Source organism: Rhineura floridana, chromosome 18, assembly GCF_030035675.1.
Source record: "Rhineura floridana isolate rRhiFlo1 chromosome 18, rRhiFlo1.hap2, whole genome shotgun sequence".
In the NCBI taxonomy this organism is placed as follows: Eukaryota; Metazoa; Chordata; class Lepidosauria; order Squamata; family Rhineuridae; genus Rhineura; species Rhineura floridana.
In genome coordinates, this window is record NC_084497.1 from 6,193,226 (window position 1) to 6,221,201 (window position 27,976).

Consider the following 27,976-nt stretch of genomic DNA (forward strand, 5'->3'; position numbering starts at 1 on the left):
CCTTTCTACCCTGATTGGCAACAGTTCTATCCGGAGATGCCATTGGGGGATTGAACCGGGGACCTTCTGTGTGCAAAGCAGGAGCTCTAACCACTAGGCTATGATGGCTCCCCCAGCCCCAGCTAGCTCCATTTGACTTTAGGGGTAGGATTAGCTTTGTGGGGGCCTGATGATTATCAACTCCGTGTAATACGGAGCTGGGCTTCTTCCATGGTGGGCCCAGGGCATGCTCGCACTGAAATACGAGAGCCCCCTCATCAGCATTGGCATGCCGCCGGCTCTGGAAAACGCCTGCCCAGACAAGCATTTCTCCACTCTCCTGACTCGAACCTCCTGCTTTGATTGCTGTTTTACCTCTTTTTTAATTTAATTGTGCTGCTTTAATGGGCTTGTTTTAGTGACCTTTTTAAATGGATATTTCAATGAAATTGTTCCATTCAGTATTTTAATGATGTGCGTTTAGCCACCTTGGCAATTAAATGGAACAACAACAGGAATAATGACAGCTATATTTGGGGAAAGTTGCAAGTCGTCCCATACGTGAAAGTATTTGGAAGCATCCAAAAGGGATACAGCTGCCAAGGAAACATTCTGTGCGGCAGAAAAAGAGGCGCCCTGATTTCCAATTAGCCCCAAGGACGCAGCAGCAGCACCAGACTGTGGCCATGAAGCGAGAATTTGGAAAGGAACAGAGGCACCACCAGCCTTCTCACCACATTCAAAACCCTGCCGCAAGTTTCTAGACCTCACAGCCACCAGGGTAGGGGACAGGAGCAGCGGCACTTGCTGAAATCTCAGAAGAAAGGAAGAACAGAAAGTGCTGAGGTGGCTTTGCAGGGTGAAAAAGGCTTCAAGAACAGTTTTCATTCTGCGTTATAAAGAACTTTGTGCATTTTTGGATCTGGTACCTGCCAATCCCAGCAATTTACCGAGAGGAGAGTCTGTCCTCACTGGGCAGAATTTTGCGCCACTCTCTTCATACCTGCCCTGCGTCCCCTTGCTTCCAAACTAGAAAGCCCTCCAAACCCTTTAGCTTTTTTTTTTTTTTTTTTTAAGGGTTGCTCCTTAGGGCCAACGATTAAGGGGAGTTTCTCTCTCCCACACGAAGACGCCGCCCTTCACCCCGATACCCAGGCGGCCACAGCTGCAGACAAAAAAGGATACTCTTAGTAAGGGCCAAAAGGCTATGCATCATCAAGTTTGACTCTGGGCAAGAGGGAGACCGAGTGTGGAACACACACACACACACACACACACAAACAAGACAACAACAGAGGCTGAGCTACTTATCTCTTTTAATGGTTTTATTTCCCAATAGGTTTCAACACAGTGTTTGCATTCATATATATGTGTGTGTGGATGTGGATATGCACGCAACGAGTGTGTCGCACAGTTTTAAGTGTGTCAACGGCTACAACAACACAACTTCTGTTTTCCCCCTACAGTTTGGGGTGGCAGAGAGCCCGAGCGCACAAAGACAAGGGCTCAGCCTCCTGCAACGAGGGGTGGGGGTCAGCCACCTCTTCCACTGTTAACCTGCTGGCTCTTGAAAACAGGTATATAAAGCACTAAAGGTGGCAAAAACATTCCCAGGTTACCCCCCCCGCCTCCCACACATAAAAACTTTTTCTAAACCAGACTTTGCCAACCTTGCGCCCTCCAGATATTTTGGCCCGCAATTCCCATCACCCCAGCCAGCACAGCGGGGCTAACGGGAGCCCGGCCGTCATGCAGAAAGGCTGGTGGCTGAGGACTGGTTGGAGCTGCACTCCAAAACACGAGGGGGGGGTGCCGAGTTGGGGAAAGCCTGCTCTAAAACACGCATCACACAAGTATTTAAACAGAGGGCCGGTCCCAATCAGGCAGGTGGGATGATCACAAGGGGGACGGGATGGCGGCAATGTCATCATGCCGTACCCCTTCCGTCCGGTTGCTCTGCCTAGCTGGGATAAATAACCACCCCCTAACAGGCGATTCTATAAATTAAAAGAAAAACAAACCTTCAATACATTAACAGTTTCTCTTTTTCCTTTTTTTTTTTTTTTTTAGAAAAAAATACAAAATTCACTTTTAAGGGAAATCCCCCTCAGCTTTTCCTTCCTTAAAAAAAAAAGTTTAGTGTCACATTGCAAGGGGGGCTTCCCCCAGCGTTCCTTCAAATATTAAGGGAAGCCCCCCCTCAAAAAACATCAGGGGGAACAGAGGGGAACAACCAGAAGGGAGGATTTTTTTCAGAGGGGATTGGGGGGGGGCTTTGGCTGGATTTCACAGAGTAGTCTTCGAGGATTAAAACATACAGAGGAAAAACAAAATGCACGCACACACAGAGCTGGCTTTCAACATAAAGAGGTAGAAGAAAATCTGGGGAGTGTGTTGTTTGGAAGAGGCAGGGGGTAAAAGGTAGCGTGTGAACTCCAAGAGGTTAGTTCCACGTGGCGTTTTGCTCTGAACCCTCCAGAGAAGATGTTAAAGCTCCAGGCCCTAAACATCTGCGGGACAGGCCGGATTTAAAAGGCAGTTAAACCACTGGGGCCGGGAGTTTAGATGGAGAGCCTAAGATTAGGGGAGATCCACAGAAATGCAAGCAGGCAGGCAGACCCTTCCGACAGCGACGATGGTCACCTCCAGAATGGGGCTTCTGCCTCGCACCAGCAGAGGCTGCCTTCCTTTCAATTCCAGCGGACAAAGGAAGGACACAGCTGGCATCCACAAGGGGGTTTGCGGGGAAAAGATGCCCAGCTGTTGAAGCTTCCTGGGAACTTTTTAAAGGAAGGAGGGGCTGCCTTTGGGGAGGCTGAGAGGTGCAGAAAATCTGCAGAAGGCCTGGCGTCCCAAGCTGGGGAAAAACACTCCCCATTAGGATCCGGAACGGGTGGCAACCAAGGCCCTCTCTCAAAACAAGCCACACGGCCTCCTGCTCCGTGATGTGGCCTGGCCCCACACCAAAAGACCTTGTTTCACTTAAAATAATAACAACAACAATTAAAAAGCCCTACAGAGAAATGATGGGAGATGTGAGCTGGAGGGAACGGCAACATGGCAGAGCACCCCTTCCAAACGAGCGGTCATCTGGGAGCCGCTCCACCTAACCCCTTCTGGCAAGGGTCGGCAGCAAAACTCACACGTCCCTCCCCCCCCACACATTCCAGCCCTGCATCCTGGTTACAGTTAGGAAGGTCATGAGTCTCCCTTGCAGAACATCAACAGCTGAAAGTGCAGGAAGAGGCCACAGCGCCACCTGCCTGGCCCTGGAGCCAAGGGCAGGAGGACCTGCTTTCTGCCTGTCAGGAGAGCTTGGCCAAGCGACTGCCAAACTCCAAACCCAGCCACCTCCCCCCCCCAAAAAAATCCGCTAGCTACCTCCCTCTCAGCGCTTGGCCAGAGTGAGCATGCAGACAAATCGGGCAGAGAGTGGGTGCTGTTTGCTGGAGGGCCTTTGGAAAGGGGGGGTGGAAAGGAAAGAAAAAGGTCCCCAGCCCTCACCTGCCCTCTGTCCGCCGCCCCTGTCAAGCGCTGAGATGCATCTGCAGGGGGGCGCGCCCCAAAGAGGGAAGCCTCTCCCTTCGCCAGCGGGCCAAGGGAGAGAGGACCGGGGTGGGGGGAACTTCTGCCTGGTCCAAAGCGCCGCCCGGCTCAGGAACGGATGCCGGCCCCAACTCAGAACTCCACTTTGCAGGCTGGGAAGGTCTCGTCCTGCATGGCCACTGTGCTGTTGCTCCCGAGGACGGTGACGCCCAGCTCCTGCTGCCGCTCCAGCGTCTCCGTGTACCACTCGTGCATGACCAGCGAGTCAAAGGTTGGGATCAAGGTCACCTGGAAGGGACACGACGGACAGCGGGAGGCTGGGGTTAGCTTCCATCCGCCTCGGGCTGGCCCGACAGCTGCTCCCCCCCATCAGCGCAACAAGGCACCCTCTTACACTACCCGGCCATCCAGAGCTCTGGGTTGCCCTGCTCTACCGAGCCCAAGTCCCTCCGGAAAGGCTGGCAGCGTTTGCGCCTTTTCCGTTTAAGGAAAAGGCGAGTCAGAGGCGACGTGATTCAAATCAGTTTTCTACCTGAAAGGCCGCAAAGTCGACATGTTGAAAATGGAAATGGACTGCCTTCAAGTCGACCCCGACTTATGGCAACCTATGAATAGGGTTTTCGTGGTAAGGGGTATTCAGAGGGGGTTTGCCATTGCCTTCCTCTGAGGCTGAGAGGCAGTGGCTGGCCCAAGGTCACCCAGTGAGCTTCCTGGCTGTGTGGGGATTCGAACCCTGGTCTCCCAGGTCGTAGTCCAGCACCTTAACCACTACACCACACTGGCTCTCGGCAACATGAGAGCAGCGTGTAAAATTGTGTATGGCGCAGAGAAGGTGGATAGAGAAACGTGTTTTCTCCTCCCTCTCTCATAACGCTACACTCAGGGACAACCCACGAAGCTGGACGCTGGAAGATTCAGGACAGACAAAAGAAAGGGTTTCTTCACACAGGGAATAGTTAAACTATGCATAGGTTTTGGTGTTCTGCTTTGACATGGCATGTCCTGCAAGCTTTTCTGCGATGTGACCATCGCAAAAAAAAAAAAAAAAGCTGTGAGCCGCCCATCTCTCACCCCCCCACACCTCTTTAAAGTTCCCCAACCAAAGTCCTTCTTCACACAGTTAAATTTTGGAATTTGCTCCCACAAGAGACAGCGACGGCTGCCAACTTAGATGGCTTTATAAAAAGGATTAGGCAAATTCACGGAGGATCAGGCTAGTAGCCACGATGGCTATGCTCTGCCTCCACGGTGAGAGGCAGGACGCCAGTGAATTACTAAGCTGGTGGGAATCATATGCTCCTGCTCTCAGGTCCTGCTTGTGGGCTTCCTGTCATGGGCACCTGGTTGGCCGCTATGAGAACAGGAGGCTGGACTGGATGGGCCCCCTCTGGCCTGAGCCGGCAGGCTCTTCTCATGCTCTTAAAAGCAGTCTTGCCTTCCCTCTTACCAAGCTGTAACCAAATCCCAATTACAGGGCTCCGACTTCTTCCTGCCTTACCCCAACCCCATTTGTTGGCAAGACACCCCAACCTGACTTATGAACCCAGAAGTCACCAAAAGCAAATGACGCCCATTAAAAACAGAGCCTGGAATTCTCCTTGGTTGAACATATCATTGTTGCTTTTGAGGGAGGAAGGCTGGAGGGAGGGTTTCCAACACGCCCAGCGGCCAAAGCCTTCTGGATGCTGCCCTGGTCTGCTCAGGAGCAAACAGAGCACTGCTAGGAAGCCACCTCGGCACAAAAGGCTTCGATCCCGCAGGTGGCACAATGCATCAACACCAGTCCCCCCCCCCCCACAGCCCACTTGAAAATTGCTGAGGGTCTTGGCGGATCACTTACAGATTTTTTCTGCCAGCTCTGGCATTTTTAATCCAGATGCCATGTGAGTTTTTAAAATTGCGTCTTCATGGCTTCTTTCATTTTTGTGACTGTATTACACTTTGCAGCTCTGTAGCATCCCGGCTGCAATACAATCAAGCCACAATACAGAAGAAAGGAGCAGTGAATAATGCAATTTTAAAAAATCAATTGGAATGTTTAATGCGGGCATGTTTTCAACCGCCTGAAGGAAGGTCATGGGCCACCGATCCGTGGTATTTCCAAGCATAAATGTTGCCACCGAATCGAAACGAAGCCGGTCACCGCCCAGCGGCAAAGCCAGGCCCCAAGAGTGGCAAGATGCCCGATGTCATCACTTTAGGATGAAAGATGCTTCTTTGCGCTGCGCCCGTGCCCACCCTGCTCCCTCCCCTGCCCAGCCCACCTGAGTGTCCGGCGGCCAGTGGTGTTTCCCCGCCAACAGCGCGTCCAAAATGCCCCTCATGACGCCTTCTTTGATGTGGTCCTCGCCACTGATGACGTAGCAGTGGGACCGAACGTGGCGGAAGAAGTCCTCGTCCACTCGCTGGGCACTCGAGGAGCCGGGGATGTAGGCCAGCTCCAAGTAGACGGGGGCGTGCGGAGGGGCAGCCCTGGTGCCTGCAGAAAGGGGGGAGATGGCCGGGTGATGCTCAGGCAAGGGGAGCGAGGGTGCAGTTTTCAGGCAGTCTACCGTTTACTGCATTCAAACCGTATTCCTAACCCTTTTAGGTGGGTTTTTTTAAATAAGCCCCTGTTCACTGACAGCCAGCCCGAGGGAGGGCTTCGAGGAAGTAGAAAACTAACTCCCATTTTTGCAACTTTGGGGGGGCTGGTCCTTGCAAGGTGCCACCTTCAAGGCTGTCTTCTTAAAAACGCTGACAGAACAACAAAGTTCAGCCAGCCCCTACCACGGACACCTGGGGGTCCTACCCTGCTCCGCTGGGCAAGGCTTTTCCATCAACTCAGCACAGGAGTGGGGAGCCTCAGGCCCAGGGGGCAAATGCGGCCCCCAGACCTCTCCATTCGGCCCTTGAGACTTTGCCCAGGCCGTATCTCCACTCCAAAACACACTGACTCTCCCCCCAGGCCACGCACCCCATCCTGCTGTACAACTGTTACTGTGCCTTTTGATTCTATTTATTAAATTTATATCCCGCCCTTCCTTCCAAAGGGAGCCCAGGGAGGCAACAAATGATAAAGCACAGAAAAAAAGTCTTAAAAACAAAAGGCCTTAAAAAAACCACAATTCAATACAGATGCAGACTTGGGAAAATTGTCCCCTCGCTTGCCTGGAAGGAGGGCGGAAGAGAGCGCCGGCTGCTTCCAATGCTGGTTCTACTCAAGAGTAAGCCCACCGAACACAATGGACATGACTAACTTGGGTCCTTTAATTTCAAGGGGTTCACTCTCAGTATCCCCTTGATTCAAGGCTCCTGTTTCAGTGGGATTGCTCTACTGGGTTTTTAAATTATAGCCGTTTATATTTTAATGTTTTGATGGGACGGCTTTTAGCATGTATGTCAAGTACGTATTTAGGAAAAATATGTGGGTTTTTTCCCTTTTTTCCAAAGCTTTTTTTGTTTTTCTGGAAAAAAACCCAGAAATACACAAAGAAAAAAACACACACACAGAGACAAACAATTTTGATTTCTCCCCCCCCCGGGCCTGCATAATTTTACAAATTCTGCATTGTTTTAATTTTTTTCTAGTTTTGAATCGTTTCCATGTGTTGATTTTTAACCTGCCTGGTCGCTTTGAGACTTATTGTACAACGCAGTGGTTCACAAACTATTTCCCCCACAGGCCACTGGAACGTCGCTGAGGGTCTTGCTGAGCCACTCAACGGTTTTTCTGCCTCTTGGAGCAACCGTAACGCACCGTGTGGGATGCTGCACAGTTTTCAATCGTATTTCCATTGCTTCTCTTCATATTGCAATAAAAACACAATTCAAAGCCAATGTGGAAGGTTAATGCGGACACGCCGCTGTCCACCTGAATGCAACTCACAGGCCACAGTTTGGGAGCCGCTGGTATTAAGAGACTGATGACTAGCACTAAACGACGACGACGCATCAATACCTGCCGGAGACACTCTGCCTGCTCCCAAGGGTGGCCTGCTGCTTGTTCCCCGTTGCCAGGAGCCCACTCGGTTATCCCCACTAGCGCGGGAGGCTGAGGGATCGCTTTTGCCAAGGGGGGGCCCCCGGGCTCTCTCCCCCAAACTGGCCGAAGAAGGCTTGGCAGCCCTGCTGCTTGGAGTGGTGGCTTTGGAGGTGTCTGCTTTGGGAGGCGCGGAGCCCACCCGCGTAGGCGTCCTCTTGACCTTGGCCGCCCCTTCTCTCTCGGGGTCCACCATGCAAATGCCTGGCTGGGCAGGTAGGGGGCGGGGGTCCTTCAGGGGGGTCGGGAGAGGGTCACGGGCCCGAGCCAGGCTCTCAGGGTCGTCGTCCGAGTCCAGCCCGCCATCGGCCGTGATGGAAGGGCACTCCTCTGTGGCGGGCGGGATGTCAGAGTCCGAGAGGGTGGGCAGCGACTCGCTGAAGGACGTAGGTGGGGTCTCATCCACAAGTGGGTGCGGCTTGCGGCCCCGGGGGGCCTTCCTGTGACCCAAGGGCTTGGCCAGCTCTTGGGAGAAGTCGCTGCTGTTGGACATCTCCCGGGGGCTGAAGTTGACCGAAGGAGACCGCTCGGACTTGGGGTGCTCGAACTCGCACGGCGACACCAGGCAGAGATCAACGTCATGCGGGGAGTCGGAACGGCGGCCACAGCTGGGGAAGACGTGGCCATCCAACCGCTGTGGGTTGGGGTGGCAGGGCCGGACAGGCAGGGACATCCCGCCTTTGCCAACCGCAGCCTCCGGCTCTGGGGTGAGGCCCCCCGCCCCGAGGCCATCCACGTCCTCCTGGAACTCACTCACGGGCGGCAGAACCTGCTCAAAGGACATGGAGAGCGACTCGTCCACCTCGGTGGAGTGAGGAGACCCCACCTCGGCTGGCAAGGAGGGAGTGGTGATGGTGGGCGACACGTCCGGAGCGTCATCCCGGAAGAGACTGGGGGAAAGCCCCCTCGACGGCCTCTCTTGGGAAGAGCTGGAGTTATCCCGCGACGGCCGAGCCCCGGTGCCAGAACTGTCAGGTCTCCAGGCATTAGCCACGGCTGCCGGCTCCTCGGCCATGACAATGTCCTCGGCGGGGGACTGGTGGAAGGGGGTGTGGCCTGCGCTGGCCGGGGCAGAGCTGGAGGAGGACATCATTTCGAGGGTCTTCTCTTCGGAGCTGCCACAAGCTTCCTCGGCATCAGGGCAGTGGTTGAGCCCTCCTGTGTGGAGGTCCATGGGGGCTAGTTCGAAGATGGCGCTCCGGTCACTCTTGGGAGTTTTGGCCAATGGGGACGGGGGGCCGAAGCCTTTGAGTGGGGAGCTGGCTTCCAGGTACCGGAAAGGCTGGGGGCTCTCTGGATCAGCCCCCATGCCCAGGCTGCCATTCTGGGTGGGCTCCATGCCATTCCTGTGGCAACCCACACTTTCCAGTGGCGAGGGCTCCAGCTCGCTGTCTGCCGTGGTGATGCCTTCATCAGTCAACTCCGCCCCAGGTGCCCCCTGCCGGGAGTCCCCCCTCACCCTCTCCTGCGCCCCATTCTCTGGCAATAACTTAGACCCATCCAGAAGGCCACCTGCTCCTCCCCTGGTGCTGCTGCTGGGCAGCTTGTGGGCCGCTTCCTTCAACGCCTTGCTTTTGGGCCTGTCCATCTCTTTCTTGAGGCTGGGAAGAGTCTTCTTGAAGCTGCCCACCCTGGTTGGGGGCCTCTTCGCCTCCGCGCTCGCAGTCCTCCGCAGGTCCCTCACCGGCAGCTTTGCCGCCTTCTCCTCCACTTTCCCATCTTTCTGGGCTTCTTCCTTTTTTCCCACCTCCCTCCTGGGGGGATCCGCCTTCCCCTCTCTCTTCAGCAGCTTCCCCTGGGCAGCGTCATCCTTCGGCAGCACCTTCTTCATGTCCTTCTTGGCCACTGGCTTCTCCTTCGACTGCTTGGGCCGCACGTCCTGCTTGGGCATCTCAGCGGAGGATGATTCCACCTTAGACCGGGCCTCTTTGGTCCTCTCTTCCTCCACGCTGCCCTTTGAGGTCTCACTGGGCGCTTTGGGCCGGTCCCTGGCGCTGGCCGGCTTCAGCTCCCTCCTCTCCTTGAAAACAGGCATGCTTGGCTCCGTGAGGCTCTGCCTAGAGCTAGACCTGAGACTCTCCTGGCTCCCGACCCTCTTCTGCTTCGTTTGAGGGGTGGCAGTAGTCGAGGAGGAGGAGGAAGACTCCAAGTCCTTCTGAGTGACAACCGGATGCCTCAGGAATGCCAAGTGCTTGACTTTCTCCAGCCCCTCCAAGATCTTGCTCTGGGGCGTGCAGCCTGGGAACAAGACCCGAACGATCTTCTCCATGGGGCTGACCGGGTGCCAGACCAGGAGGGCGCAGATGGAGGTCAGGCACTGAAGGGGCAGCTCCAGCCCTTTGGGGTATCCGTTCCCACACCAATCCTGCATCAAGAACTCCAGCTCTTTGCTCCCTTTCACCGGGTTAAGTATGTACATGTCCAAGCGCCCAACGCCCATCTTCTGGAAGAGGATGGTGGGCTCTGCCTTCGGGCCAACGTCCCTGCAGAGCGGACGGGGCTTAACGCCCAGCTTCTCCAGGTACTGCAGAGTCAAGCTGGCCTCGTCGCAGCTCTTCAGCACGCTGGAGTCTCCTTCGATGGCCTTCAGCCTCTCCGAGGCGTTGAGGAAGACGACGCCCAGCTCCGGCGAGATGAGGTTCTTCACCCAGTCGTCGTTCTGGGAGCCCTGCGAGGAGGAGGGGTCTTCCTCTGTTTCGGCCAGCTTTCTCTGCAGCAGGCTGTTCACCCCGGGCAAGCTGTCGGTCCCAGGGTGGGTCACCAAGATGGCGTCAATCCGGTCCAGGTGACGCACCAACTTCCAGAAGGACGACTGGGGGTTGGAGCCGCCGTTGACCAAGACATTGAAGCCGTTGACCGCGAAGAAAGCAGAGTCGCCTCTCCCTCCGGGGAAGACGTAGCAGCAGGGCCGGGACAGCTTCAGGAAGCCGACCGTGCTGGGGGGCTCCAGGAGGTCAAACGGAGATGGGGGATCCAGGGACTCTGACAGGTATTCGATGAACTCCTGCAGGCCCTCCATCTCGGGCAGCAGGCAGCCAGGGTTGAAGTGCAGGTCGATGAAATCCAGGAGGTTGTGTTGGTCCAGCCGGGAAGGCTTCCATTCCCCGAAGTCTGGGCAGACCACGGTCAGGCTGGACTTGGCAGAGGGGTCTGCAGAGCTGAGGAACTCCCCAACCTGCAAAGAAAGAGAGAAACAGGCGATAGGGAGGGGGCAAGGCAATATCCTTTCTGAGGTGAGGCAACCAGAACTGTATAGGGTATTCCAAATGTGGTCACCCCACAGATTTGGAAGATGGTATTATGGTATTAGCAGTTTCATTTTCAAACCCTTTCCCTAACGATCCCTAGGGTGGACATTGCCTTTCTTCACAGCTGCCGCACACCGGGCCGACACCTTCACCGAGATATCCGCAGCGACCCCAAGGTCTTGCTCCTGCTCAGTGCCTGCCAGTCCGCACCAGGATTTCCTCCCACTATGTGCACCATTTTGCACTGGCTTATGCTGAAACGTTCACACCCGTTTGCCCAGCTTGGAGAGATCCTTACGGGGGTCTCCGCTATCCCGTTTTTGCTTTCACCGCCCTAAGTAATTTACCGTCGTCGGCAAACTGGGCTACGTCACGGCTCGCCCCCGACTCCAGGCCACTTATGAGACACACCTCTTTGTCAGCGAAGATCTGGATGAAGTCCTGCAAGGAGAAGGTGCCTGTCTGCAACACCAGCTCCCCAGTCTCCTCTATGCAGGGTCCGGCAAAGATCAGCAGCTTGTGCCGTGAAGGGTCAGTGACCAGGTTGCGGAGCTAGAAGGGAAGGGTGCAGAGAGAGAAAGAGGGAGAGAGAGAATCAGGCACTGCCTGCTTCACAGCTCCCCATTCATTTGGAGTCCACCTCCAGTCAGCCTCCCATCAACAGAGTCAAGTGCGAGGCTTTCTGGCCTTATCCGGAGAGGAGGATAGGTCACTGGGTTGCACGCAGAAGGGCCCGGCCCACACCTCCAGCCAACAGGGATGCAAGACAGAGAGATGGGGTCTCTTCCCTGCTAGAGGCTGCGAAGCAGAGCTGGCATCAGTGTTGCACACACGCACACACACTTTATCTATCTGTCTATCTATTTATTTATATCATTTCTATACCGCTTTACATTATTTGGAAAACAAATCTCAAAGCGGTTCACAACCTAGATGAAAACACTGAACAAAACATCACAAAATGTTAAAACGTTACAAATTCAAGCCACATATAAAAAAACATTCAAAACAGCATAATTATCAGAATAAAAGTATTCTCTTAAACATAACCATTGTGAGTTAAGAATCAAATACAAAATACAAACTCCCAAAACAGCATCATTAGTTAATTAATTAAAACAACTATACTAGGAGCTACACCCCCCCCAATAATCCCTCCCAAATATGTACAAGCCAGGCTAGATGATCAAAGTTGTCTAGGTGAGACGATATTTGGAGGGGGGGGAGGGCTGCAGATCGGGGCAGCGCATCTGCTTCTCATGCAGAGGGTCCCAGGCTCAACCCCCAACGGCATCTCCACGTAGGGCTGGGAATGTCCCCTGACCGAAACCCGAGAGTGGATGCCAGTCAGGGTAGAGATAACGTTCCAAATACTAAGTTGGTCCAGAACGCAGCTGGAAGGGTGTTGGAAGGCAGGCGTGTGGACTGTGCCACGCCAACACTCGACCAGCCACGCGCTGGCTGCGTTTTCAGGTCCAGGATCTGTGATAACCAGTGAAACCGTAAATGCTTTGGCATTATCAGGCTGTTCTCTGCAAACAGACCAAGCTGTTCAGGCCTTGAGTTTCTGAGACATCTTCCTCACAAGGGTTCTCACGCTGACATCCTTCACACAGTGGGGGGGAGGAGGGAAGGGCCTATATTTTGGAAGAGCCTTGGGGACTCTCCTCTTCTCTCAAAAGAAATACATAGAGCCCCATCGTTGGTCGAGGCTTTGAGACTGTTGCTTTGGTCCACTGACTTCTTAAGGGAATCTCATGGGTCAATGGTCCATACCATTTTTAACCACCGAGCAAGGGCTTAGACCTTAAAAAGGAGGGATTAATCCATCAATCCAACCAACCAGAGAGAGCCAAGATGATACCGGGCTGGATTCAATATAAAGCAAGTGTCCGGCCCTCATGACGGTGAATCAAGGCCTGATTTCAAGAGGAGCGGAGGAAGCTGCCTTAAACCACGTCAGACCACTGGGTCCATCTAGCTCAGTGCTGTCTACTCTGGCCGGCAGAGGCTCTTCAAGGTTTCAGGCAGTGGAGGGTCTCTCCCAACGCTAACTGGGGATGCCGCCAGGGCCTGGGCCTCTGACCTATGGCCCTTCCCTGCTAAGGGCCAACAGGTGCTGGCAAACCAAAGTGACTGCTATGCCCATCACAGGCCAACTTTGCCTTCTGTCGAGCAGTGCCCTGCAGGACTCCGTAGTTCCTCCCCTTCGCCCCACCCCCCAGCTTTCCAGATCAGCTTCACAGTTCTCCCCACAGGAGTGCCAGCCTACCACAAGGGCCAAGCACACCGCCCAGCGCCATACGGAGTGGCCCGTTCTGAAGCACGCCTCTGCGCCAAGCAAGACTGTCCCCGCCAGCGTGCCCAACCCCCACCTCACTCACCTCGTCAGAGATGGACTTGTCGGACGGGTTGAGCAACACCAGCGTTTCCAGGATGTCTCCTCGGTGGTGGAGGGCGCGCTGACCTGGGGAGGACAGAAGAGGCGGCAGAGTTGAAAGGGGGAATCCCAAAGCGTTGGGAGTAAAGTGCCAACGCATGTTACAAGTGTCCTGAACCAGTGTGGGGCAATGGAAAGGCAATCTGTTCTTCCCTCTGCTGATTCCGCCTCTAAAATGTTTGTTGTTTTTACAGGCTTTGCTCCTCCCCTTCCTTCCTTCCCTTCCACTCTTTGTTCTCAGTTAGTCATGGCTCCCTGAGTGGAAGCTGCATGGCTGCCTCTTTGCAGTAATAAACCTTGTTTCTTTATTCTTTTAACTGGTGTTACACTATTATTTCAAATATTAAATATTTCTGCGCTTCGCTCAATATTCTATATACACACACATATACACAAAAACTCTTAACACAGAGGAGCAGCAGCAGCTGGGCTGCTCAGCTGCAGTATTGCATCCTCCCAGAAGATGGCAGTGAAGCACCTAGTCTTCAGAAGATTCCAACAGGTTGGGCTGCCTCCTCCAACAGTAGCCCTCCTCCCCCATGCCAGGGTGACCCTCCCGATGTGGCTGGACTCCAGCTCCCATCATCCTCTGGCCTGACTGCCAGGCTGCTTGCTGGGAGACGGAGTCCGGCAACACCTCGAGGGGAACCAGCTCCCCACCAATGGTATATACCGATAACAAACTCGTTTTCCCCGTGCCAATCCTTATGCAGCCAAAAGAGTCCTTTGAGACAGCCCCACTGTTTCCAGAAATAAAAAAAGCTTCTAAAAACAAGAGGGGACATGACCCAGTGAGGACTGAGCAAGCTCAGCAGCCACAGGACACTGGGTGGGGAGGCAGCCAGAAAACAGGGGGAATGGGTAGAATGGAACGGAGGCCTGTGAAAAGGGGCATGACAGGCACCATGACCAGGAGCATTCCACGCTGCAACGTTTTGTTGCATGACCCCCCACTTTAAGAACAGAAAGATTCGCCCTGCTAGAGGAAGCCAAAAGCTCAGCTAGTCTACCATCTGGTTTTAACGGGGGGGGGCAAACAGACGAGTCCTGGAAGACCACAAGCAGAAGGAAACAGCCCTCCCTGGCTCTCACCCCCCCCAAGGTGTCTGGCACTCAAAGCAAGGGCTGCCCCTAAACGTGGAGGCTCCATTGAGCCATTATGGGTAACAGTCCTCGACAGACCTCTCCTCCTCCTCCTCCATGAGTCACCCTCATATATCAACTCACCACGACCTGCCTTCTACCCCGCTCCCCTGGCTCAGCACAGCCTCCCTGCCCTTCCAGAGCCATCAGAGCACCAGCCCGCCCTGCACAAAGCACTCAGCGAATCCCGTGGGACAGTTTCCGCCACCCCCTTGGGCTCCTGATGCGGCTCCCCGGGAAGCACCAAGATCTCTTCGCTTGGGAACAGGAGGGAGGGCGGGGCACGTCCTTTCACTCGCTGACACGAGGGGCTGAGAAACAGGAGGAGGAGGCGGGCAAGTGGGGCGTTCAAAGCCCCACAGCTGTGCTGCGCAGCCAAGTCAGCAGCACCTGGAGAATCTCCGAGTGTGATCAGCACATTGACGGCCACGAAGGCTACAGAGGAAAGCTCAAGGATGTGGACTGGGGGGGGGGGGATGTGCGTGCATGACAAGGGCCTCCTGGGATCTCAGAAGCAGGGCTGAGCCAAGGGAGGGGGAAGGAAGGGGTCTTCCACAGCTCCTCACTCCCACCCCAACTAGAAACAGAAAGCGGGGGGGGGGAGAGAGAGAGAGAGAGAGAGAGAGAGAGAGACTTTTGCCTACTCTGCGTAACTTATACAAGCACCAAGAGCCTTTACTTTTTCCTGGAGACCGGAACGGGCCTAGCAATGTTTTAAAAGGAGAACTGCACGCAGCCACCTGCGCGAGGTCCCTTCTGCTCAAGATGGCCGGCTGAGACGAGGGCTCAGGATCTGCCTAGGCCCGGGATTCAACCCCCTCCAAGCTAGGGAGTGAGGGGTGGAAAACCTTGTTGGGGATGAGAGGGAGGGCCGCAGACAAGCACATCTCTACGTTGCAGCTGAAGGCCTCTCGCCTGGCAGCATTCGAAATAGACCGTCAGGGGCAGGATGATTCTGAATAATGCTGCCCGCTGGGGATCAGGAGGTGCTCAGGCCTACCCGGTCAACGAGGCAGTTGAGATTTCGGGAGCTGAGGGCGGAGCATCCAAGCACAGCCACGGCAGCTTCTTGGCTGCACCCGGCGCAGGGGAGCGGGGAGATGGGGAGGGTGTGAAAACAGACCAACACGGCCCAGTGTTCAGTCAGACTTCCTGACTCATTCACCTCTGGGCACACGCTGGGGACCCCTCCCTGGAGCTGAGTTCCAGAGTCAGGGACGGCTGTTTCCTCAGCAGCCACATCTCCAGGGGAAGAAGCAGCCTCGCTCTGGATCCGAAAACTCAGAAGAGCCTCAGCTTTGAGGTGTTGAGGAAGTGAGGCTCCGGCAACAAACCCAGAGCTCAACGGGGCACATGCTCACTTCTCCCTAAAGCAACAAGAACACTGCGCTGGATGGAACAGGGAGGGGGGCAGTGAGCAGCCTCCAAGAGCCACACGCCAAGGAGGGCGATCAGGCCAGTGAACAGAGGAGGGCCTGTCTCGCTGATGAGGTGGAAAGAACCTCCGTATCCAGAGGCAGTATACCTTTGAAGGCCACAGGCCTGCAGCAAGAGAGCGCGGACGGATATCAGCTGCTGGAAGACAGGATCTCTGCCTGATCTGGCTCTCTCTTCGCACTGGCGTCCCACTGTTAAAGTTACGCAGGTGCCACTCCTGACCACAAGACTGCACAAAGGCCAAAGGCCAGGCAATTAAAAAGAGTTTCAGATGGACCCTGGAGGCCTTTTGTGGCAGCCTGAAGACAGCGATCCATTCATGGGGCGGCCAGCTTCCTGCGTCTGCCACTGTAGCTCCGCACGGGCCGTCCCAGAAAAGGAGCTCATGCACACACCAAGGTTTCCGAACCCACCGGCTGGGAGATTAAATCTCCGCAAGATGTCCCTGCTGAAAAGGTGCTGAACAGCAAGTAGTTGGGGGCACCACCAGGGGGCCAGACACTCAGCCGCGAAGCCATTGGCACCCCTTCCAACTGGCTGAATCAGGTCGGCCAATGAGGGGCCCGTCCGGACAATGCTGGACTCCAACGTCCCTCCTCACTCCTGAGCGCAGGGGTGGAAGAGGGCGGGAGTCCAGCACCCCCCAGTGAGCCCCATGCTGGGCTCCCCCTGGACTCAATGTGCCCCGGGTGCCTGGGGCTGGCCAGGGGTCACCGGGAAACCCCAGTCGCCTCCACAGCCAGGCAGGGCTGCTTACACGAAGCACAGCTTTGTAGGCAAGCACCCGATCCAAGAGGGAGGCACAAGGCAGCCTGTGTCCTTCCCCCCACCCCGCTGCCCGGAGCACCGAGGCTGAGCTGTTGGAGGACAGCGAGTGCTACTCTGCAAAGCAACCCCTCAAGGGGAGTAAGGCCAAGGACAGTCCCAAGGGCTGGATAGAGAGAGGCTTGGAGGGCCCCAGATGCCCCACCTCCAGGCCCCAGATTCCCCCCCAAACACACCCCTGCAGGACGGAAAGCAGGTTGCAAGACTGGGCAGAGCTCTGCTGAGAGCCAGCAGGGCCCTGATGCAACCCTGACGCAGCTAGAGAGCAAGCAGCGCATTCCCACACAGGACCCCTGTTTTGCAAGGGAGGAAGAGGGGAGAGGGCTCTGCAGCCCTCCCCCAACAGTTCCCTAAACCGGGAGGGAGGAGAAGGAGGTGCCAGCCGGCTGGCTGGCCGGCTTGCCAAGGAAAGAGAACAGCTGCCTGGTCAGTCTGGTGTGCATCAGCTGACGCAAGGAGCGAGCGGCAAAGCCTTGCGCCCAACAAGAGCCATTCTGTCTCTGCCGTAAGACTTTTTTTAAAAAAGTTAGTTTTCCACGGCAAAACACAGAGGAGATACCAGCTCTGCCATGGAAGGGAGGAGACAGCCACTCCTCACAGCCTGCCAAGCCCAGCCCGCTTGCCTGCCCCTCTGTAAAATATGAACTTCCCCCTACTCTCTGCCTGCCCCCTAGGGCAGCCTTTGCCAACCGGGTGCCCTCCAGACGCGTCGGACTACAATTCCCAACAGAGCTGAGAGTGGGACATCCGGACACGACGGCAGCATTCTGGACGGTCCAACTGCATAAGCAGGTGAACGGGGCTGCGCTGCATCCGTGCCTTGCAAGCGGACTTCCAAGAGAAGGCCAGAACCGGATCCAGCACATCTAAATCCAGCTGGGCTCTTCCGACGGTCTTATAAAAAGTGAAACGTTTAGAACTGACGTGCAAAGGCTAACCGACAGCTTACAGCACCGTCATCCGTCGGAGAGTGAATGCTCTAGACCCGCCTGGGCCTTCGAGAGGTATGGGAGTTGAAGTCTCAAACCCCTGGAGGGCGCTAAGTTGGCAGACGTGGGCATGAACATGGGGGCAGGGAGGGGCTGCGGTTCGGCCTCTGCCAACCCGCCCTTACCTTTCACAAGATCCGAGAAGGTGGCCGAGTGGCGGGAGACAAAGAGCTTCAGCTGCTGGTCCAGGTTGCAGGCGGTCAGGTCGATATCCCAAGAGCGGATCCCTGAAGGGAGAGGGAGACAGAGACGCACAAGCGGTAAGCAACTTCTCAAGTGCTGGAGGAGGAACTGCAGCAGGAGCGCTGGGCCGTCAGGAGCCAGAGGAGGCAGCTGTGCATTCCACCTGACGGGAAGCCCTTGGCCGTTGGAAGAACGGAACCGAGGAATGGGGCCGGGGGGGAGGGGGAGAAGGACACACAGTTACTTGGTGGGTCTGGCATTTTTCATCAGGCCCTGTTAGTGGCTCTCCCCACCACACACCGCCACCCCAAACCTAGAGGCCGCCACAGAAAACCCTGCGACAAAAACGAACACAGAAGGGCTAACCCAGGTTCGAGACACAAAGCATCACCACAGCCAGAAAGGGGTCCAGTCGTGGAGCAGCTGCCCAATTTCTACCAGACGCCTCTGCTCTTAGCCTAGTCTCCAGGTTCTGAGAGTGGCCAGGTGCTTCCAGGAATTTCAGAAGCAGGGTGTGGAGGCGGATGCTCTCCTGCGCCGTTACGTTCCAAGCGTCTGGCACTTAGGGGTAGACTGCGTCATGATCTGGAGGCTCTGTTTTGCTCTCACAGCCAATGGTCACCGTGACCAATCCTCCATCAACCCTGACACAGGGTTGATTTGGTTTAAATTATGATTTAAGTTGCTTCTCTGAAGGACTCCATTTTAATGATTTAAATCACAGTTTAAATCACTAGCGAGGAAGATTCTATTTAATCATTGTTTTTTAGTAGAAGTATATTATTGATTAATACAACCTTAATACATATTCAGAGATATTTCATTTCATTTCATTCATTTATTAGATTTATATACCGCCCGACTAGCAATAGCTCTCTGGGCGGTGAACATAAAATAGCATAAAAAATACAATAAATAACAAAATAATACTAAATAATACAATTAAAAAATCCAATACAATAACATTTTTAAAAATAAATCAGTAGCTTCCATTAGAAGATATTAGAGATATAGCTTCCATCAAAACAAATGGGATGATAATTTGGTCATTTTAGTACCATAGCAGAATGAACTTTCGAAGTCATTCAGCTCCAACTGTGCAAGTAATCATGATATTTTTGTCGCGATGTGCCAGAATCGCCACCACCAAACACAGCAAGCGCAATGCAAGAGAGAGTCTCCCTCCGAAGCCCCTACGATAGCAAGGAGGCATGCAAACATAGAAAGATCAACGCCCAGGCCCTGCTGACTCCACAAGCTGAAGCCATGGGCTTGCTCAGCCTGCAGAACAAGGAGAGGAGCTGCCTGGCTTGTATTAAGGCCCCCAAAGGCTCCCAGCAGCATGGCCTGCTAGCTTACATAACACCAGCGCAACCTACGTCAGCCAAGATGCAAGACTGCAGCTCTCGCAAACAGGCCTGGGTGTGCAGGTGTGTTTACTGCAGCTGTACTCGGCTCTCCCCCTGAAGAGCCACAACAACCGAGGGCTCCCAAGGGTCTCTCCATCAAAGCTGCTTACAGGGACATGTCTGCATCCCTTTGGCGGGAGAAAGGGCCCAGGTGCATTCTGAGCAAGCAAATCCCCCAGTCCCGCTTTCCAGACAAAACAGGGGGGAGCATTCAAGAGCCAGGCGGCCCCTCACGGCAATGGAGTGAATTTACAGAGGGAGGGACCGTAAGAGTTGGTCCTGTTGTTCAGGCAGGGAGGAAGGGCAGGCAGCCTTTGAAATGAGGAGCCCAAATGCAAAAGCTGACGCAAGAAACCACCTTGTGACCGAGGGGAACCCATGGCCCATCAGCAGGAAAGGTGCCCACAAAAACCGGAGCATCAAAACACAGCTTCTCCAGATAAAGACAGCGCCGGCAACTGGGTCCCTCGGGCTCTTGCCATGCGTCCCTGGGGGCTCCCCTCTTATGCAAGCTGGCTTCAGATGGCGCAGGCAGATAAGCCCTGCAGGAGGGCTTATCCAGAGGGTTACACAGCAGAGAGACCGCACACACTTCCCCAAGTTGCCAGCACCAGCTTCCCTCCTGGGATGGCAACCGTGAGTCAATGCGGTCAGCCACCGGTCATGAAGCCACTACTGGCTGGGCGAACTACTAGCAAAGACCCTTGATTGGTTTAGCACACTCTTAAGCAACAGGCAAGCCATATTTAAGTGAAGCCACTGCGCAAAGAGGCTTCTGTCCATTCTCGAGGGTGCCAATTATACGGCGCACGTTTTGTCGCTTTCCCGGGACACACCTCCCATGACGCCTTGGACAGGGTTCAGCAGCGGTTGCAAGAGGAGATTTCTTTAGCGGGGGGAGGACTTGATGCAACCCCCAACTTCAAAAAGCAAACTTGGGTTGCAGGAGGAGGCAATGCAGACCTCTTTATGGATCGGTTGGATTGATTTTCAACCTCCACCCACCCCCCTGGAAAGGAAGGTTATAAAAATGCCCTCGGCAGAGATATCCACCAACCTTCCGGCCAGGAAGGCTGGAAAAAAGCTTCTGACTTTAGGAGAGAGTCAAGAGTCTGCAGGCCTTCCAAATTAAAGATACAACCTGAAAACTTAGATCTAGGATAGAAGATGTGCCCTTTCCCCCCTCCCCATCACAAATGCAAAGGTGCCACAAGACAGCTACCTCTGATCAAGGGGGGGTTGCTCCTCAATCCCCTCCACCACCACCCCAAGCAGAGGGGGGGTTCCAATGTGCAGGGCCTTCTCAGAAATCCCCTCTGCAGGGAAGCCCAACCTGGCTCCATCATTGCATCCGTTCTGCCAGCAGATTCAAACCCAGATCTTCTGGAAAGCCTTTTTTTTGCGGGGGGAAGGGGAGAAGAGCAGCCAATGCTGAGGGCCTCTTCTCTGGCACTGCTGCAGATGGAGCCATTTCACTGGCCCTATCTTCTTTAATTCCGTTTCACAAGTGGTTGTGTTTTGTTTTAATAGATGCTTCCTTGGATCAAGCGTGTTGCTCTTGAAGAGCTCTGGGCTCTTAAAAGAGAAGGGTAATAAATTAAAACACCCCCCCATCCCAACCCCCGGTTCTCAGATCCCTTCTAAAAAACTGCTGCTACCACACAGGGAGGAAAGAGAGGACACACTCTTGGATCTCCAGCCAGCCCCGTACGTCTCCCCTGTCCTGTCCCGCCAACAGAGACTCTTAAAAAAAAAGGAGCCCTGAGCTCAGAGGGTCAGTTGCAGCTGCTTCCTGTTTGGTGTCCGGGTAGAGGAAGCCAGGCAGAAATCGGAAGCGCATCAGCCGACGGAGAACGCTGAGGTGGCCGCACCACAGAGCAGGACTGGGCAACCATTTTCCCCCTGCCGAGGACCGCATTCCTTTGGGGATAATCTGTCGGGGGCTACATGCTGGTGGTGGACGGGGCAGAAGCCAGGAGTAAGTGGGGGCCGCTCTATCGCTTTCTGCTGCCCCCTCCATCCTTCTCTTCTGACACCCTTCGCCACCCAGATAAAGAGAGAGACCGCTCTCGTCAGAGGTCCACTTGTAGAGCGCTTTTGAAAACAGTCCCGGGGATGGGGGTTCTGGCGGCTGCAATTTGTCCACCGTGAAATAGAACCATCTGCTTCTAAAAATACAAGATTCTATACCTATCTAAGCCCAGGTCTCAAAGACGAATTCTGTAAAGAGATCAACACCAAAAAGGAAGAGGAAATAGGAAATATACCTCTGTATATTCCTGAGGACTAGAAACTTTCCAAGGAAGGTTCAATGTGCATTTGCTGGGTGAGCCCTCTCCTTCTGCAGCAATGCCGTACTGAGCCTCCGCGCAACCTTCCCTCAAAGAACGAGAAGGCAAATGGACACAAACACACTAACCCGCGTCAAAGATGCAAAGAGCCACCACAGCCAGAAACGGGTCCCGTTGTGGAGCAGCTACCCAGTTTCTACTGAACACCTCTGCTCTTAGAAGGGGGAGAAATCAGAGATAGCGAGTGAGTGAGTGAGTGAGTGAGTGAGAGAGAGAGAGAGAGAGAGAGAGAGAGAGAGAGGGAGAGAGGGAGTGAGAGAGGGAGAGAGGGAGAGAGGGAGGGAGTGAGAGAGGGAGTGAGAGAGGGAGTGAGAGAGGGAGTGAGAGAGGGAGTGAGAGAGGGAGTGAGAGAGGGAGTGAGAGAACACCACCTGCCAACATTTAAGTGCCTGGGATTTTTCCAGGCCTGTGAAACACAGCCCTAACTTGATGACAGACTCCAGGATTCCTTGCTGGCTTTTGCTGGGAGAAACACAATACACAAACACAGAGCTCTTTGCGGAGAAGGGCCAGACTTTGACAGGAGAGGCCCCAGAGCCCTCAGCTCCCTGGAGAGTTTTCTCACCATCCGGGTGGGAGACGGCCAAGCTGGCACAGAAGAATTTATGATGTATGTTTCCTGGCTGCTTGAAACTGAGACGCTACGATTTTTAAAATAAGCTTTCTTGCGTTAAAACTCTGATTTCTAAAACACTGATCCAGTCCAGTAAGCAAGACAACGGGGGCCAGATCCAGGATTCTTCTGCGGAAGGAAGGAGTCTCGCTCCCTTTCTAGAGCAACATCCTTGCTCATTACACCCACCCACCCCATTGACAGCTAGGAAAAGTGGCTCCAGTTACAAGCGTCTGCTTCAGGCAGCCTCTCTTCCCCTCTAGACATTTTGGATGAAAATTCCCGTCAGCCCCAGCACCAACAGCCATGCTGGCCGGGGCCAACGGGTGCTGTAGTCCTAAACTGGAGAATGCCAGGTTGGATAAAGGCTGCCTTGGGGAGAGATAAAAAAAAAGATATGAACTGCCTTCAAGTCAAGTCTGACTTATGGCGACCTTATGAATAGGGTTTTCATGGTAAGTGGTATTGAGAAGTGGTTTTACCATTGTCTTCCTCTGAGGCTGAGAGGCAGTGACTGGCCCAAGGTCGCCCAGTGAGCTTCATGGCCGTGTGGGGATTCGAACCCTGGTCTCCCACGTCATAGTTCAACATCCTAACCACTACACCACACTGGCTCTCGGGAGAGATAACCTCCCATATTTTAAGCTCCCGACCCCCACAGAAGCATGAGGAAGCGGGCCAAGGTGTCCAGGAGGGTCTAGCAAAGCCTCCTTATAGATGTCAAGCCTACCTGCTGCGGCATCCCAGAAGCCCCCTCTGGCCAAAGACTCCACGATGCATCCTGACACATCAACCCCTCATTGCTTCCCAGCAGCCGGGGGGGGGGGTGTCGGGGAGGGAGCCAAAGTGACCGGCAATGCCTCACCCCTTCCAGGCATGCCCTGAGTCAGCCCTGCAGACCCAGTGTGGCTCATCTCCCAAAGGATGGGCCAGCGGTCAAGAAACAGCCCTGGATGAGTGCCAGGCTGATGACATCAGAGAAGCAACTTCGGCACTGGCACAAACTCAATTTACTGCAGGGATTTAGAGAAACCAGTCTGACCCTCCGCAGGATGCAGCAACTTTGCATGAGGAGGAGGAGGAAGAGTCAGGCCAGGGCATATAAGCCATGCCTGGGATTCAAGAAACCATTGATCCAACGAAAATCAAGGTGCTAGCTCTCATGGTTCCAGAGGCCCCGAAGAGGCCACGTTCATATGATTTGCTGCGATCAACATTGCTCTTCAGCGTGTGCACTTGACAACGGACACACAATGTCAGAGGCGCCAGAGGCCTCTCCATGCCAGTCTGCCATTGCCAACACGGTGCCCTCCAGATGATTTCGGTGACAACCTCCGTCAGCACTGCGCTGGCTGGGGCTGATGGGAGTTGCCGTCCACGACAATGGAAGGGCACCACATTGGCAGACGCCGCAGTAAGGGCGCTCCAGCCTCAGCAACCACGACGGAGCTCCCTTGCGGAGGCTGAGATGCTGCCGAGATGGGTGGGGTGGGGGTGCATGGAAGGCGACACGTGACTCCCAAGTTCCACCACCAAAAGAAGCAGGGAAGGACCCAAAAGACAAGTAAATATACTGCACTACGTGTGGAGAGGCACATAAATGGAGACCACGGGGAGGCAACCGGGAGGCTTGCATCCCGGTTGTGTTAGTCCTACTCAGAGGAAACCCATTGCAATTAACTGCCAAGACTCACCTAGGCTCTTTCATTTCATTTAGAACCTAGTTGGATACAACCTCGGCCAAGGATATCCCATCTCCCAAACCCTGGCAAATGGCAACTTTCTCCCCAGCACCACGAGAGCTAGAACCTTGGCTTATTCTTCCTGTTTTAAAAAACCAAAGCGGACTTTCTCAGGAGCCCAACCCCTGCGCACAACCCAACGCTCCCCGTCAAACCAAGAAGATGAACGATGGAGACACAACCCTTCCTGGCAAGCTGACACAAGCAGCGCCTTCCATCCAGGCAGCCAGAAGAGGCGTACACATACACAACAGGTGCACACCGTTGCTGGCTCCTGACTCGCCTGCACCTTGCGGAAGAGACTCGGCTGCACGCAGGAACAAAACGCAGGCCCTGCAGCTACAGGGAAGCAGCCGCCTTCGGAGAAGGCGCAATCAAAAGCAATTTGCTCTCCGAGGGCAATTAAAAGGAAGTGAACAGCTTCTGCTAGGCTCTTTCAAATGCCAGCCGGTGTTGCCTTTGGTTTCACCTGACAGCGTGCACCCTACCCCTATCCGCTCCAGCATAGGGCAGGGCAACGCAGCCCCCATTGCAAGTCCCTGGCTGACTCACAACCCTTCACCTGGGACCCCGAAGCAGCCGCCTCGCCATCTCAGAGAGGCTGGCGCGCCCTCGCCAAACACCACTGGCGAACTTCGGAAGAGCCCTGCAGCGGCTGGACCAGGCCCAAGGGGCCCCTCTAGCCCAGTATGCTGCTCTCACAGGGGCCAACCAGACACCTGAAAGGGGAGACGCCCGCAAGCAGGCCCCGAGCACCAAAGCAGCAACTCCACCCGCTTGCGATGCCCAGCAAGTGACATTATCTGGAGGCACCCCTCCCGCCTTTTGCACAGGCAGGCTCTGCTCAACCTCGGGACACCAAGCACGGGAGAACGTCAGAGCTCTGTAGCAGGATCAGGCCAAAGAGCCACCTTTGGGGAGGCTCCTGAAAAGGACCTGAGCGCAACAGCAACTCAGAGTAACCCTAAGGCCACGGCCTCCTGTCCAGAAGGCCTCCTACCCTCACGAGATGCTTCAGGGCACCCCAGGGCTCACTGGGGTCAACTGATATGCCATCCATTTCTCTCTCTGCCCCAAATTCTTCCACACTCTCTCCCTCCTTCCTCCTCCTCCTGCCCCGTGGCAAAGCACGGAATGCAGACCTTTGCCAAAGCACAAGCCTGCTTATGTCGGGGAATTTATCCAAACAAATACATTCATCCGACAGCGACAAAGCATGGGGGATTTTAACACAGGATTTATGCAGTCATGACGAGTTTAAAAGGTAAGGCAAGAAGTCTGCCCACGGAGCGTGCATGAGCAGGTACGGTAGTGTGAGAACTCTTCTCTTCCCGGCTGTTTGCCCGACTTATTCGCCGACTTAATGCAAGGAATCCCCATGCTCACCTGGGATATTTGTGTCGAAAATATATCGGCTTTGTACAGAGATTCGCTTCAATACCTGGCCTTGCTACACTCTCTCATAAAAATAAAGTGTATTGTCACGGCTTAGAAACACTAATGATTAAGTGGTATATAAATCAAGTATCTGTGCCAGTTTCCTCCCAGCCCATGTCTCAGTCGATTTTCCTGCCTCTGGAGGCCCCTTCTGGGTCCTTGCTTATGTTCACATTTGCTCCCTGCACCCCCCCCGTCTCATTCTGAGCTCTCATCTAAACGTGAAGCCATCCCGCCCACCCTCAAAAAACTTATTTCTGCTTCTAGCAAAACAAAGCAACCCCTAGAGGTGGAATGCCCTCGCCGTGGTGGGTGCAAGGACACCCTAACGTTCTTCCCCCCCCCCAACCACAAGGATGGAGCTGGACGCTGCAAAGAGAATACCCGCCGCCACCCTTCTTGGAAAAAGATGGAATCCTTTTGCAGGTGAACAGCTGAAGCTGGATGTTGTCTGGCCGCAATTCTCATCATCGTATGTCAACGCTGGCCATGCTGGCTGCTGAGAGATGGAGGGGACAGACTCGCAGGGACACCACCGTGAGGCTGGGCACACGATATGGCCCTTATATGCACCAGGCTCTGACAAGACAGCAGAGCACCAGGAAGCAGGTGCCCAGCTGACCTTATGGGATCCAGGGTTCACAAGGCAGGGAAGGGCATTGGGACTGGCCTCACCTGTGCCTCGAGATCTCACCTCAGCCTTGGCAACAACGAAGCACTCCCCCTTTTAAAAAACAAGCAAGGCTCAGGAGAACAGTGATTTGGGGGCAAATGAGCAAGGGGTGCAGGCCTAGCAACTGCTCAGAGCAGAAAGGGTGAAGGCCAGAAGGTCCCCAATGGGGAGCCAGTAGCCTCAGAGATGAGAAACTCACCCTGCCTTCCAATTTACGGGGCAGCCTTCGGCTCCATCATGCTTTGAAGGGGGGTTGCATACCCAGAACAGCCACTTCAAGACAACACTCTCACCCTACGCCACCCGTCCTAATTCCGCCACATCCACACATCAACCCAGCACATCCCTCTCAATAGAGCAACTCCAACCGGCTCCCCACAAGATCGTTCTGCGGATCGGCTCACCCCACACTTAGGTTCCTCTCCCCATTCAGGCCCCACTTCTTTCATTCCCCGAAGTTTACAAGCTTCAACTCCTCACCCACCACCAAGTCCGCTCTGCTCTTAAGACCCACTCCTGCCACATGCAGACATATACCCAATTCATTTTTTTCATAAGTTCAGCACCATTTGATTTGGATTCCTGCAGTGCGCAGGGGGGTGGACTTGATGGCCTTATAGGACCCTTCCAACTCTACTATTCTATGATTACACATGAAACAACCCCGCCTGTTCTGAGATCTGCTAGCTCCATGAATTTTAATCCTTAATGGTAAGAGCTTAAATCAAACATATTTAAAATAGAGGAACAAGAACTAGGCCCAGTGTAATATTGTATGAGCGCATGCATATTATTTTTGTTTCACTTCACTGACACTCAGTCCTCTCCCATGTTTACCTGAAAGGAAGTTCCACCGATCCCAATGGGACATACTCTCAAGCACTAATGCAAGACAACAACCTTCCTTTACATGTGTAATATGAAGGAAACTAGCGAACTATCAGCCATGTGAACTGTGCTAAACTTGGACTGACGGTTACCATCCTAAATAATCCTAAACACGTTTATTCAGAAGGCCTGAAATGTTCAATACAGCTCTTACTCTCAGGAAAAGAACGCATCAGGTTGCAGCCTTGAGCGTCTGGCAGGGAATACACTGAACTGCATCCAACTCAGTCCTGCTCAAGAGCACAGACCCACAGAAGTCAGGAGCCCCAAGTGAGTTGCACCCCTTTCATTTCAACGGGTCGTGTCCCAAGTTAGCCATACTCAGAGTAGACTCACTAAAGTTAAGTGAGATGACTTATGTAGATCCATTCATTCCAATGGGTCTACCCCGAGCAGAATTTAGTAAGGTACAACCCAGTGGGGATCCTCCCGGTGTGGCTAAAATTAGGTACAACCCCCTCCCCCAATTCTGACTTATTTCCAGCGAGTGATTAACTGATGACTTGTCTCTGTTATGCCGCAGAAGCGATGATGATATTATTAATGACAAAAGTCCCATCTCCAGATTTACTTCCTGCAAATTGCTTTCAGCAGAAATGCAAACCCACAAGAACGCACAAGCATGCGTGGAAACAGGCCCATGCATCCATAGAATAAGGTAAATGAATAAGACACAAAGCGCAGGAATTGCAAAAGGAACCTATTACCCCGCGGATTTCCCCCCCCCAATTTCTTCCTTTCTCTCCATCCCTCCCTCCCTCCCCCTTCGCCCCTCCCCCACCTGAGACCCTACTTCCGGCCCCTCCCCATCAGAGACCCCCACTTCCGGCCCCTCCCCACAGCCTGAAGCACCCCCCTCCCCCACACACACTTCCGCTTTCTCCCTCACCGGCTCTGACGGCCCCCAACACCGCCCTGCGGAGCCCAGCGCGGCCGCCCCCGGCCCCGAAGACGACCACCAGGGAGAAGCGGGCGGTGCCGCCTCCGCCAAACACGGCCGACGCCGCCATCTTGGCTGGCGCCTGAGAGGCGTCCGTTGGCCACGCCCACCG

The 27,976-nt window shown here is 54.3% G+C and overlaps 1 protein-coding gene across 1 annotated transcript; it reads right to left on the reverse strand.

Annotated features, from left to right (window-relative positions):
* Positions 1–1,286: 1,286 nt before the first annotated feature.
* On the reverse strand, positions 1,287–27,971 carry MAP1S (microtubule associated protein 1S). The gene is made up of 7 exons (XM_061601153.1): positions 27,814–27,971; positions 17,754–17,855; positions 13,179–13,261; positions 11,206–11,346; positions 7,466–10,721; positions 5,790–6,004; positions 1,287–3,813 (listed from the first exon to the last, which is right to left on the reverse strand). The coding sequence occupies exons 1-7, from the start codon at positions 27,932–27,934 to the stop codon at positions 3,658–3,660; spliced, it is 4,074 nt and encodes a 1,357-aa protein (XP_061457137.1). The 5' UTR covers positions 27,935–27,971; the 3' UTR covers positions 1,287–3,657.
* Positions 27,972–27,976: the final 5 nt, after the last annotated feature.